Consider the following 12,634-nt stretch of genomic DNA (forward strand, 5'->3'; position numbering starts at 1 on the left):
TGCGGATTGTCACTCCAACTCTCGTGGGCGGGGAGTTAAGTGTGTGTGTGCGTGTACGGTCACAGTATTACCCATAGATCTCTCATATACGAGCTCTGAGCTCTCTTTTGGGAGGGAAATAGCTGTCGATCACGAGTTCAACACGTGATCCAAGACCACGGTGAATTATACACACACAGACACACAATCACACATACTCGATAGACAGGATTTGTTAAACTGGGACAAGAGAAACACAAGAGGACATGGAAAGAAAAAAAAACTGCTATGGAAGAGATCTGAAGAAAAAGTTTTCCACAGAGTGGTGGACACTTGGAACAAACAGGACAAAAAAATAGCGTGCGCAAAAACCATTCATGAGTTTAAGAGCTAACTAGACACTGCGATATGCAAAGGCGGGACACCACGAGCGTAGCTCCCCTTCCCGCAAAATACAACCAGGTAAAAACTAGGTAAATACATACGAGTCCTACACGTGATCCTCGACCATGGTGAATCACACAACCAATGAGCATGAGGCAGCTTATGACGTCACATATGTTGAAGATATTTTGTAAATATTTAGTATCATAGATAGCATTCATTGAATTTTCAATTTTATTAGAACATTTGTATATATCTATTTTGTTTGAAAAATATAATCATTGGTGCCTATTTCAAATTTTACATAATTGAATCCATATCTACAATGTGTGTAAACAATCATGGGCAGCATGGGTAAAACCATGGCAGCCCTTGATATACACAATGTCCGCTTTTATGATTTTACCCCGAAAGCTATTCATTGTATGGCATATAATGAAGAAAAGAAGCAGCTAGCCGTTTCGAGGTATGTGATTAGTCAGCAATTGGTATCAATTAATGTGTGAATAGTTCCGTTTCAGTTTCATTCATTCCCACGTTTTATTTTTGAGAAATTCAGACGAGTTTCATTTCATTACCGGCCTTGCACAAAATTATATACTTCAAGTAATATGTATGGTATATTCAGTGAAACACTGCTACAAATGTCTTATGGTATTGTAAAAAATTCATATAATTCGTGAAATTAGCCACGCTTACTGTTTCGTATTTAGTTGCACTTGTTCGATGAACTTATGAAGCCCTACCTGTGATAACGAGGAGTTTTGAACAGTTTCAGTCAACCTTTGATACATCAAGTGGCACATATTCTCTTCTAGCTGCCACCAATCATATTTTATTTAGCTCTTCATTACTTTTTTTTTTTTTTTTTTGAGCCCAGAATTTCCTCAAGACTTTTCTGGGACTGGACTCAGGAGGAAGATTAGCTGGTCGTCTGGGACATCTGGGTTCAACTTCCACCTGTATATTCAGACACTATCAAAACTTTCCTCCAGCTGTTTAACATGAACTTCATTGATTAATTGTCGTATGAAATTTACCCAGCAGTTGGTCAATTCAAATGAAGGTTGGTTTGAATGTGTGCCAGCTTGAGCCAATATCAGTTTGATAGGTTAGGTTGCATGGTAAATTTTTAGCTGTGCACACCTACACAATATACCAATAGAAAATTAGTTATTAATTTTGTAAATTATAATACATCAGCGAAATATGCAATTTTCTTAGCGGGAATCAATAACAAAAAAGTTGCTAAAACCTATATAGGTAGGTCAAACACCAGAGGCGCCACCGTCGATGAGGAGCACAATAGCGCGTCATTTTATGCGCACGCCATGCAAACGGCCAAATTTACATACCGCCGGATATTTCATTCATACAAATGTCATACGAGTGTATTTACTACGATCGTAGTAAATTTCAAACAATTACATCATCAGTTACATGTCGGAACATAAAAACATAAGATAAACATGGCGGCTTGCATTCAGCAGTAAATCGAAAATTGGTTTATGTTTCAGCGTAAAAAATGAGCTAAATAAATTCAGAGTGCGGGCAACTAACCAAAAATAACGAAAACTACAAGTCTCGCGGATTATTCTTATACCAAAATAAAGGCAGCGTGATACGGTAGAGCTGAGAAATCGGTGGTACTAATTAGTTTTTTATTCTATCGGGTCGGATTATCGGATAACAACATCAACATCCATCCCGCCATCTTATCAAACTTCACTCTATTAAGTTTCTTACTATTATGTTATTAGTGTAATAGACTTATAGTTTAATTATTTGAACTATTTTCTTTAAAATGTGTGATTTTCATGTAATTTGATCAAAGAGAAGTTACGTTTTTATCCTCCGTAATATTACGGACCACAGCTACGATTCGTCCTGCCCGCTATGATCACTGGTGGTATGGATCAAACTACACTATTAAGTTTGTTACTATTGTGCTATTAGTGTAATAGCTTGCATATAGTTGAATTATTCAAACTATTTTCTTTAAAATGTGTGATTTTAATGTAATTTGACGGTATTCGTAGCTGTGGTGGGTAATTTTGCAAAGGATAGAAACGTAATTCTATGATCAAATTACATGGAAATCACACATCTTATAGAAAATAGGTCAAATAATGCAACCATATATTAAATATTTATATAAAATTGTGCCTGTCAGTAAAAACCGTCATTGTTTACGTTTGATCGGCGATTAGTCAGACCGCACGTTTCGGCCCGATTTTCTGGGAAAAAATAGGCCCGATTTAATTCCATTCAAAATGCAATATCTCGAGAACTAGGACAGCTAGATGGATAATTCAAATTGCATTATACTCATAGCGACTTTTTGCATCCCATGAGAACTACTTCAGCTCAAATATCAGGAATTTCATTTTCATGTTGACCTAGCTAACCTATTTATTAACGAATGAAGTTGCTGTGGTGGAATGATACACCATGTGTTTTGATAGATGTCGAGGTCATAGAAATTAAAGGATGCTAAATTCATCTATTTTAACCCAACCGACCTAACTGAACCTAACCTACATATGAGTCCTACACGTGATCCTCGACCATGGTGAATCACACAACCAATGAGCATGAGGCAGCTTATGACAGACAGTCTAGGGAACGACAACAACAACACCAACCTCTTTAGTAATTCGGTACCTCAAATTTTAAAGATCATCCGGGTCATTGTTGTCATCACGGATGCTGATGGCCAGATTATTATTGTACCTCGGCAATTAACAGATGATGGCTGAACCCCGTGTTCTCTCATAAAGTCCAAGGAAGTCGCATTGCCTCTGTAACAGTGCTTATTAACGTCACCTGGAATTGGAGAACACCTGGTCCACAACGTGAAAGCCATCATCTAAGAGTGACTGGACTTGACAGACAACAGCATGGCATCTGGACTGTATCTTATCGGCTTCGTTTGTTAGTAGATTTGCTTGTAGCAAGGTTTTTTGTTATTTATTTCTGCCAAGAAAATTGCATACTACATTCATGTATTATAATATTCAAGATTAGTATTTAAATTTTTAATGCTATATTGCATTACATTACCAGGTAAATTATAATACATCAATGTAATGAATCTTTCTTGGCCGGAATCAGTAACGGAAAACATTGCTAAATGCTATGCACAAATGAATGAAGTCAAGTCGACTCAGATGCCATCTTTGTTTTAATCAATTTAGAGGTTGAAGACGACAACCCTGATGACCTCTAGAATTGCAGGTATTTCATTGCTAAATGCAGGTTAGGTAGGTTAGGTTAGAATAGATGAATTAATCATACTTTGAGTTCTTTGACCTCCGCATCTACCAAAACAAAGATGGTGTCTCAAGCAGTTGAAACAGCTATGAATCTTTGTGTGTGGCTTATAGCAACTTTTTCTGTTATTGATTTCTGCCAAGAATAATGCATATTATGTTAATGTATTATAATTTATGAAATTATTATTTAATTTTCTATTGCTATATCATGTTGGTGTACACTTCTAAAAATTTACCTTTGTCTCACCCACTTGCACAGCAATTTGTATATTTTTCCATCTGAATCACGACAACTCCAACAACTTTTAGTTGTCATAGCTTTAGATGGCTCCATCACCACCAGTCTGGGGGACATACCATTTCCACACCTCTACTTCATATTTTGGTATTAGAGCTGATCAACAATGCTGTTGGATACAGCTCCCCTCGAGGTTGGGCCATGTGGGAGTGGAGGCTCCCCTTCCCATAAGATATAACAAAGTGAATACACATACACACACACACTCTGTCTCTCTGTGACTGTGTCTATCTTTATATATATATATATATATATATATATATATATTTATATATATTTATATATATATATATATATATATATATATATATATATATATATATATATATATATTTCGACTTGTAGTCGAAATATCAGGAATATATAAGAAGCTACAAGCAAAACCGGTCAGGAATAAACTGAGAACGAGGCCCATGACTCTCTTTTTCCACCTTTTCAATTTGTCACAATGTCTCAACATATCTGAAGAAGACTTGTAGTCGAAACGTCAGGAATCTAGTGTTCTCGCTCTAACTCGCGTTTCTCTACCACCTTTTCCACACACACACACACACACACACACACACACACACACACATATATATGTAACAGATCTCTGCAATTAACTAACCTTTTCTATTGGGCAAGGGTCATGATCATGGAATCACGAGCGATGGACAGAAGTTCGCCTACAATTGTCCGGGTCAGGGAAAGGCAGGAGTGTCACTTTCTTCACTTTATTCTGACTAACAAATATGAGGATTTTACACGTGTGTTCAACACCAGTTCTAGGCTTGCATTGCATGCTATCCAGGGTATGGCAGGCGACGCTGGGACCCCCCCTGGCGTCCACCCCATGCATTCCCCCACTACATACCCCTTGTTTCCCCTCCGAATCACACATCAATTGCACGTTACAAATCACGTCACATCCATACTAACCATCCAGGCACACTATGCAACATTCATTCATGCTTTCATCACATATATATATATATATATATATATATATATATATATATATATATATATATATATATATATATATATATATATATATATATATATATATATATATACATGCATACATACAATCCCTCCTCATGAATGAAAGTGGCCACCATGGCGTAGGTCTAGTATTACACACCATTTAAGGTCAAGGTCATATGTAAATAGATTCAATAAGAGGCTTAGGTTTGTGTTTGAAGATGAAAGGTGGAGATTGGTTGATGATAAGAAGAGTTAAAGAATGAGCTGTTGTTGGTGAATCTATCTATGGGAGTTGGTTGGTTATAACGGGTATCAGTTTGAGCGGCATCATCTCAAGTGAGTAGTTAGGTTAGGTATACATGTGTCATCCCTATATCAATATAGCTATATCTACTCCACAACCTAAAAATAGTACTGACAGTACAGTATGCTACATGGGGAGTTGGTTACTTATGCCTGCTTGAAATGACCAACATTCTTTCCCATTTACCTCCTATGGTTGTGATGGTGTCACTAAAGGAAGTGTCTAACATTAAAGTAAGGACACTCAAGTTCTTCGCCAGTGGAGGATGTAAAGAGAATGGCTAAGCAATGATAGAAACAGACTCTCATATTTAATACAGACAGCCACCCATTTTTTCCAAGAGAGGTCTATGGGGAAGTCAGAAAACATTTATTGGCTGCAGGTTTCCAGTTAATGTAAGACACTGAGGTAATTTTCTCTGGATTAATGACCTTCACTTGTGTCACTTTCAGTTTTCTTCATTATTAGTGGACATTGTCAACAAAGTGAATTTGGGCTATGTAGAATAATTGAAACTTTTTTTATTAAAATTTCAGAGCGGATAATTCCATAGAATTGTGGAACTGTCATCACAAGCCATGTCGAGAAAGAGTAATACCAGGTGAGTAGCTAAATCCAACTGTTTATACAGAAAGGAAGGGTACTTATCAAATATATTCAGTATTCACACTGATGTAGTGATTGTAGTTTATATTAATTCTAATGAGTGTGTTAGGTATGTTGAATTTAGATTTACAGGGTACATATCCATAGTGTAAGGGTTGCTTAATGTTATGCTTCAGAAAAAAAATGTCCCCCCCCCCCACACACACACACACACACACACACACATACTCACACACTCTTTTGTCTGTTAAATTAAGTAAATTTGAAGAATGTAATTGGGTCAAAAGATTTATAGTCTATCGATTCTAACTTGGACCCTTGGGCGCAGCCTGTGCATATAACCCTGTGTGAAAATAAAAACTATTTACAGGTAACCCAGAGAATTCAGTAGAAGCATTGCTTTGGTGTGGAAAGAAGCTGTTGAGTGCGGGGCTACATGGGTTTGTGACAGAACATAACCTACAGACATATCAAGTGCAGTCTACTGTTGCTGTTACCGGAGGTCCAGTCTGGTGTCTTGCTCTTTCACCAGATAAGAAGAAACTTGCTGTAAGTTAACTTTTATATGTTTGTAACCCCCCTCCCTCCCACCTTTCATTCCTTCCTTTTCATCCTCTCTCATGTTCTCTCTCTCTCATTCACTATTTCTCTCTTGTGTTCTTACATCCTCTTGTCTCTTTTACTCTTGTGTTCTTTCTTTCTCTCTCATGTTCTCTCTGACATGTACTGTTCCTCTCACATTTTCTTTCCCTGTTTCACATGTTCTCTCATTCTCTTACATATTCTCTCTCTCTCTCTCTCTCTCTCTCTCTCTCTCTCTCTCTCTCTCTCTCTCTCTCTCTCTCCCTCCCTCCCTCCCTCCCTCCCTCCCCCCCTCCCCTCCCTATCTCTCTCTCACTCTCTCTCTTCCTTTTTTTTTTTTTTTTTCTACTTACAGTATTATTCTATTTCATTCTATATTTTTTTCTGGTTCTTTATGATGTCCAGAGTTCTTTGTCCCAAACTACCATATTTATTGATAGATACATGTACTTACATGAAATTGCTTTTGCTTATTTATTAATTTTCTTCCCAAAGAGATCTATGGGAGTGTGAAAATTGTTACCATCCATTAAAGGGCTTCAATTTTGCGGTCACTGAAAATTGAGTTAGAAATTGTTATTGTTGACTAATTGATTGATGTTTTTCATAGGCTGGCACTGAAGAGGGGTACATTTGTCTTTTGGATGTAACCGCACAAGGATTGATTTATGACAAAACTCTGGAAAAGCAAGAAGGTAAATAGTCTTGAGTTTTGTCTCGGAATTCAGTACAGTTACTATCCGAGTTACGACCTAGATTGGTTCCGACCAACCAGTCGTAAGTCGGATCCCATTAAAATGGCCGACACGAGGTTTATACTCTGGGATACATGATATCAATCTGTTGCATTTTTAAGTCATTTTTTCTACTGAATACTATTATATACAAGCTGTTTACTGTTTATCAATTATATGCCTTTTATTTTAATTTTTATAATTTTTCTTAGTATATGATATGAAAATTTACAATATGAATAATGCCATTGTTAGACATAGATACGATACAGGCCACAATGCTGACTGGAATATTACTAAGATTATCAAATATAAAAACCATACTATGAAACATAGATGTTTTGAATCTGCTTTTATATCTCTCATTGATAGTATAAATCAAAACAATGTATTTTTTACAATAAATAAACCTATAGCAATTTTAAAAACAAAGTAACGAGCAATTTGCGCAAACTGTGTTTACACCAGTTTCATGTTCGTTTCTCCCCGTAAGCTTGGGTTATATAAGGAGTCAGATGTTTGTCCACTGTGTTCACATACATAACAACGTCGAGACTGTACAAATTCAAATCAGGCTTAATGACCATCTTATGAGTCGATTACCTAAAAAAAAAAAAAAAAAACCTGTTATTTCTGAAGAAGCCCTGCTGGGCGAAGCGTTAAATACATTGGATCCCATACTCTGTGGTTGGCTTCTCTCCTACAGTTGTATACAGAATTGTTTTCAGTTGCTTGTTAATATTATATGGTAGGTTAAAGAAAGAAAATACTTATAAAGTACTCTTATTAGTAAACTCATAATAGGCATCTGCTAGGCGTGGTCTTAAATACGTAAATATCCTTCATCCTTAATTAATTTATCAAACTCTTCCACAAATGGCTTAGCTGCATGCGCATCACTGCTAGCAGCCTCACCTTTCGACAACACGTGGTGAACCTGGTAACGCTCTCGAAAGCGACGAAACCACCCAGCACTCGCTATGAATTCATGTGAAGCATATTCTTCACCTGCACGTTCTTTCAACATGCAAAATTAACTTGTAGCCTTACTTTGCACTGTTTGCAACATCTGTTTCACATTTCTTTGCCTATTATCTTCCAACCACGTGTATAGCAACTTTTCCATCTCTGCCATAAATGTCGTGTGCGATGCTGGGCTGCTACAACTATCTTACGCGCTGTGCTGCCAGACATATACAGTAAACTCATAATAGACATCTGCTAGACATGGTCGTAAGTACGGGTGGTCGTAACTCGCGTGCGTCATAACTCGGATAGTGACTGTGGTTTGTAGTTACAGAACAGAAGTCCTTAGATTTTTTCTTGGACTTGTTCCTTTACTTCAAGTCTTGATTGAATCAAATTTATTAGATGATTAGTTAGTTGTTCTCAACTAGGAACCATGTCACACATCTGGAGAACTCAACTAGGAACCATGTCACACATCTGGAGAACCATATGAACTATAGAAGGTACTGGTTAACTGTGAAAATATTTAAATGGGCTTCAGTTTTATATGCTTAAAGAATATAGGTTTTATAAGCTGTTACAAATATTTTAATTTTCATCTAATACAGCTGTAATTCATATGTAGACATAGTAGAGTGTATATTTTTTGTGGTTTGACTGAGCCACAGAATTCAAGCCAAAGGCATGAGATAATGATGGAAGTAGAGCTATACACCTAATAAGAACGGGAAAGAAAATGGGAAGAAAAGAGAACGGAGGTTGAGATATCTGAACAGAATGTGGTTGATTGGATGAGGAGTGGTAGGATGGAAGGAAGAGGTAGGTAATGAAGAGAGATTAGTAAAGGAGGTGTGAACGGCAGAAGTAGAGGGAGTGAATTTGAGGGGATGACCAAGGATGAGATGGATGGATGGGGTGACGGGGGCATTGAGTAAGAGGGATTTCTGTTGAATAAGGAAGGGAGAAGGCAGGGGATATGGATGAATGGAGAGTGGCTATGTATAGATGATACTGTTATTCAAGGAAGAGGGGGCAGGAGATGAGGGATAGGGTGTGGTTGTGTGTGAATGATATTATGACACAGCCTGAAGGAATTTCTCCCCGTCTTCTCTTTTTCTGCATGAGGGGATGGAGAGTGGGGTCACAGATTAAGTGAAGTGGCCTTGCTGTGGATGTATTAGGTCTTGCTACATTGCTTCTGACCTAGGGCAGTGGGTGGGATACAGGGATGACCCATCATCCATGAGGAGCTAAGATGAGGAGGAGGAAAGGGTGGTGGAGGGGAATGGAATGAGTGGGAGTAGGTACATGCCTTTGACTTGACTACCTTCCTTAAAAGGAGGGGAAAAATTGGTATATATATCTATAGACTCAGCCACCCCACCTATTAAGGGGAAAAGGCCTTTGATATGTATGTGTGTATAAACCAGTGTAATAGATACATACATACATATAACAAAGGCTTTTTCCCCCTTATACAGGGGGTAGCCATAATAGATGGACTTTACTATTACATTTATGTTTCTCTCTTCAGGAAGAGTGCTGAGCATAGCCTGGCATGAGAATGGGGAATACCTTGTTACTGGGTCTGTTGATGTTGTCAGACTATGGTCACTGTCCAAAGGGCAGGTAGGTATTTGTTGTGCATAATATACATGTTTTGTACTAATTTGAATGTCTTAATCTTCTTATGTACTAAACCTGGTGATAGGCATGCCCGTTATCAAATTCTGAGGCTTGGATATAAGTTGGATGAATTTATCATCCAAAGATTACGTGCTCACGAACTTCTCACTTTATCTGCACCTCATTTTGTGTAGGTAAGTGCAATGGTAGAGGATTGGAAATGGTTAAAGAAAATTGAGAAAAGTGGGAAGTAAGTCAATTGGTTTTTGCTGACAACACACACTTGTCGCAGGATCAGAGGGAGGATTAAGGAAGTTAATGATGCAGTTTGGGAAGGTGTGCAATAGGAGAAAGTTGAAGGTAAATGTGGGTAAAAGTAAGGTGATGAGATGTACAAGGGTAGAGGATGGCAGCAATTTAGAAGTATTAAAGGAGAGAGGCTGAAGGAAGTGGATAACTTTTGATATCTGGGGTCACATGTGACAGGAAAAGGAGGAGTGGAGGTGGAGGTAGATTGTAGTTTGAGAGAGGCAAGTAAGTGCCTAGGGGAATTAGAGGGTGTAATGAGAAATAGACATTTGGGAATGGATGTTAAGAGGAGATTGTATGAAGGGGTGGTTGTGCCAACAGCACTGTATGGGGCAGAGACAGGGAACATAAGAGAAGAAGAGTTTAAATGTATTTGAGATGAAATGTCAGAAATATGGTAAGGGTTACAAGGTTGGATAGAGTGAGAAATGAGGAGGTCAGGAGGAGAGGGGGCAGGAAAAGGAGATGTGAGATAGGGTTGATTTTTTCTTGATTTATAATCAAATTCAAATAAACTTGTACTCTTTTTCCTACAAGTGATAGTGTCTGGCTTGGGTAAGTAATACATGCATACATGCACATACCAAAGGCTTTTTCCCCTTACACGGGGGTAGCCAAAAAGAAAAAGGGATAGAAACCATTCTCACCCATTCCACTCCCCTCCACCCTCCTCCCTCCCTCCCATCTTGGCACCTCCCGGATGACAGGTCATCCCTGCATCCTGTCCACTGCCCCCCCCCCCAAAGTAAAGGGTAATTAATACATATGAACAAAACAACTGAAAGCCATGAAGTCTCTAAGGAGAGTAGTAGGAACTAAAACTGTGTCATGCTACTTTACTTCTGACCCAGGGTAGCGGGCAGGATACAGGGATGACCCGTCATCCATGAGGAGCTAAGATGAGAGGGAGGAAAGGGTGGTGAAGAGGAGTGGAATGGGTGGGAGTATGAATGTGTCTTTGACTTGGCTACCTCCCATATAAGGGGGAAAACGACTTTTGGTATATAGATAGTAGAAGCTAAAAGTAATAATTTATTTAAATGAATGGAGATCAGTCACCAAAGATAAAAGAATGCTGCATATAAAGTCTGTACAGCATATCTTATTGAAAGACTCAATGGCTATAGTAGAGCCAAAGATGGGATCAGGTAATTAATTTTGTGTAATTTTGGGATTAGATTCTGGCTATGATGATGTTCCCTAAACAGATTAGATTCATCCAGCATCAGTTAACCATAAAATGATTATGTCATTGTAGTGAAGTGTCTGATTGAAATAGCCTCTTTGTTATTGCAATCTATATTCCTAATAAATTCTATAGAAAACATTATGTCTTCATGGCCTAGTGATTAATTGTATTGGCCAACTTGTATGGCAGTGAATATTTGTTACTTATACTCTAGTTGGTATATAGTGTTCATCAAATGTTTTGGATAAAGTTTAGTTTTGTATTAATCACAGAGGTATATGTTTTCATGATTAACTTAGGGTTTCTTCTAATTGAAATGATATACATTAGTTTTCATCAAAGTGGTTTTCTTATTGTTTCTATATCTTCCAAGATTTCAAGATTTGCTGTTGGAAGAACGTCCCGCAAGAAAGAAACCATTGTTTGGTGTGTCTCCATTTTGCCTGATATGACCATCATCACAGGTGATTCAAGGTAAATATTCTGTGCATAGACATGGGTTAGGATGTGTTTTGTCCCTACTTCTCATAACTCAAAATTATTGTCTCTAGTAGATCGTCTGAAGAGCTCATGGTGGTAATTATATTGTCCATTGGCTTTACTACCTTAATGACAACTGTGTGTATGTTTGGCAACATCACAGAACCCTGATATAGCTCCATATTCACTGCACACTATTCTCCCTCCACTTCCAACCCACTTGCATGCCATGCTCCCCACGTAAAAAAGAAAAACCTTTGATAGGCTCAGTGGACTTTTCTATATTTCATACATTTGCAGTACATTCCACAATACTATCGACTTTGTCATATGCTTTCTTCAAGTCGATAAAAGACCAAAAAATCCTTACCATTACCAAATACTTCTTAAGTACCTATCATAATACAAAAACATCATATATACACCCTTTTTCTCTCCTAAACCCATACTTCTCTTCCCCATTTACTTCCTCAGTTTCCCATCTAATCCCCACAATTAACACACACAGTATCACCACGTTCAACAGGCTGATCCCTCTAAAACTACTACATATATACTTATCTCTCTTTACCCTGTGCAGTGGAAGTACATGTGCTTTCCTTCAGTCCACAAGTACACTTCCTTTTCATAGACGCACTTTAAACATTTGAACCAGCATTCCCTTATAACTGCACCACCCTTTGTTTGACATTCCACATGTCAACCATCCAACTGATGTATCTTTCCATCTTTCATATATTTGATACAACTTTATAATTCTCTTCTCCCATCATAGTCCTTCTCCTGACATCTCTCATTATCACGTATAAAGATTCCCGCTCCTCTACACTCAGCAACTTGAAAAACTCAGGCAATCTTCTTATCACAACCTTCTTCATTAACAACTGTCCATCTCATCCCCTTAATCTTGCTTCTCTTCCTTACTTGCCT

General features: G+C 37.9%; 2 protein-coding genes across 2 annotated transcripts in view; one reads left to right on the forward strand and one right to left on the reverse strand.

The window, feature by feature from the left end:
- LOC143036461 (uncharacterized) overlaps positions 1-494 on the reverse strand; it is a 40,991-nt gene extending 40,497 nt beyond the window's left edge. Inside the window, exon 1 of the mRNA XM_076203846.1 lies at positions 465-494. The gene's annotated coding sequence lies outside the window, so the exon portion shown is untranslated. The remainder of the gene's footprint in view (positions 1-464) is intronic.
- Positions 495-689: 195 nt separating this feature from the next.
- l(3)72Dn (UTP4 small subunit processome component l(3)72Dn) overlaps positions 690-12,634 on the forward strand; it is a 32,090-nt gene continuing 20,145 nt past the window's right edge. The window contains exons 1-6 of the mRNA XM_076203849.1: positions 690-829; positions 5,746-5,810; positions 6,186-6,364; positions 7,008-7,092; positions 9,635-9,729; positions 11,598-11,698. Of these exons, the coding sequence (XP_076059964.1) occupies positions 705-829; positions 5,746-5,810; positions 6,186-6,364; positions 7,008-7,092; positions 9,635-9,729; positions 11,598-11,698 (650 nt within the window). The 5' untranslated portion in view covers positions 690-704. The remainder of the gene's footprint in view (positions 830-5,745; positions 5,811-6,185; positions 6,365-7,007; positions 7,093-9,634; positions 9,730-11,597; positions 11,699-12,634) is intronic.

Source organism: Oratosquilla oratoria, chromosome 20 (genome assembly GCF_046742065.1).
Source record: "Oratosquilla oratoria isolate Oo_2021 chromosome 20, ASM4674206v1, whole genome shotgun sequence".
Taxonomy (NCBI): domain Eukaryota; kingdom Metazoa; phylum Arthropoda; class Malacostraca; order Stomatopoda; family Squillidae; genus Oratosquilla; species Oratosquilla oratoria.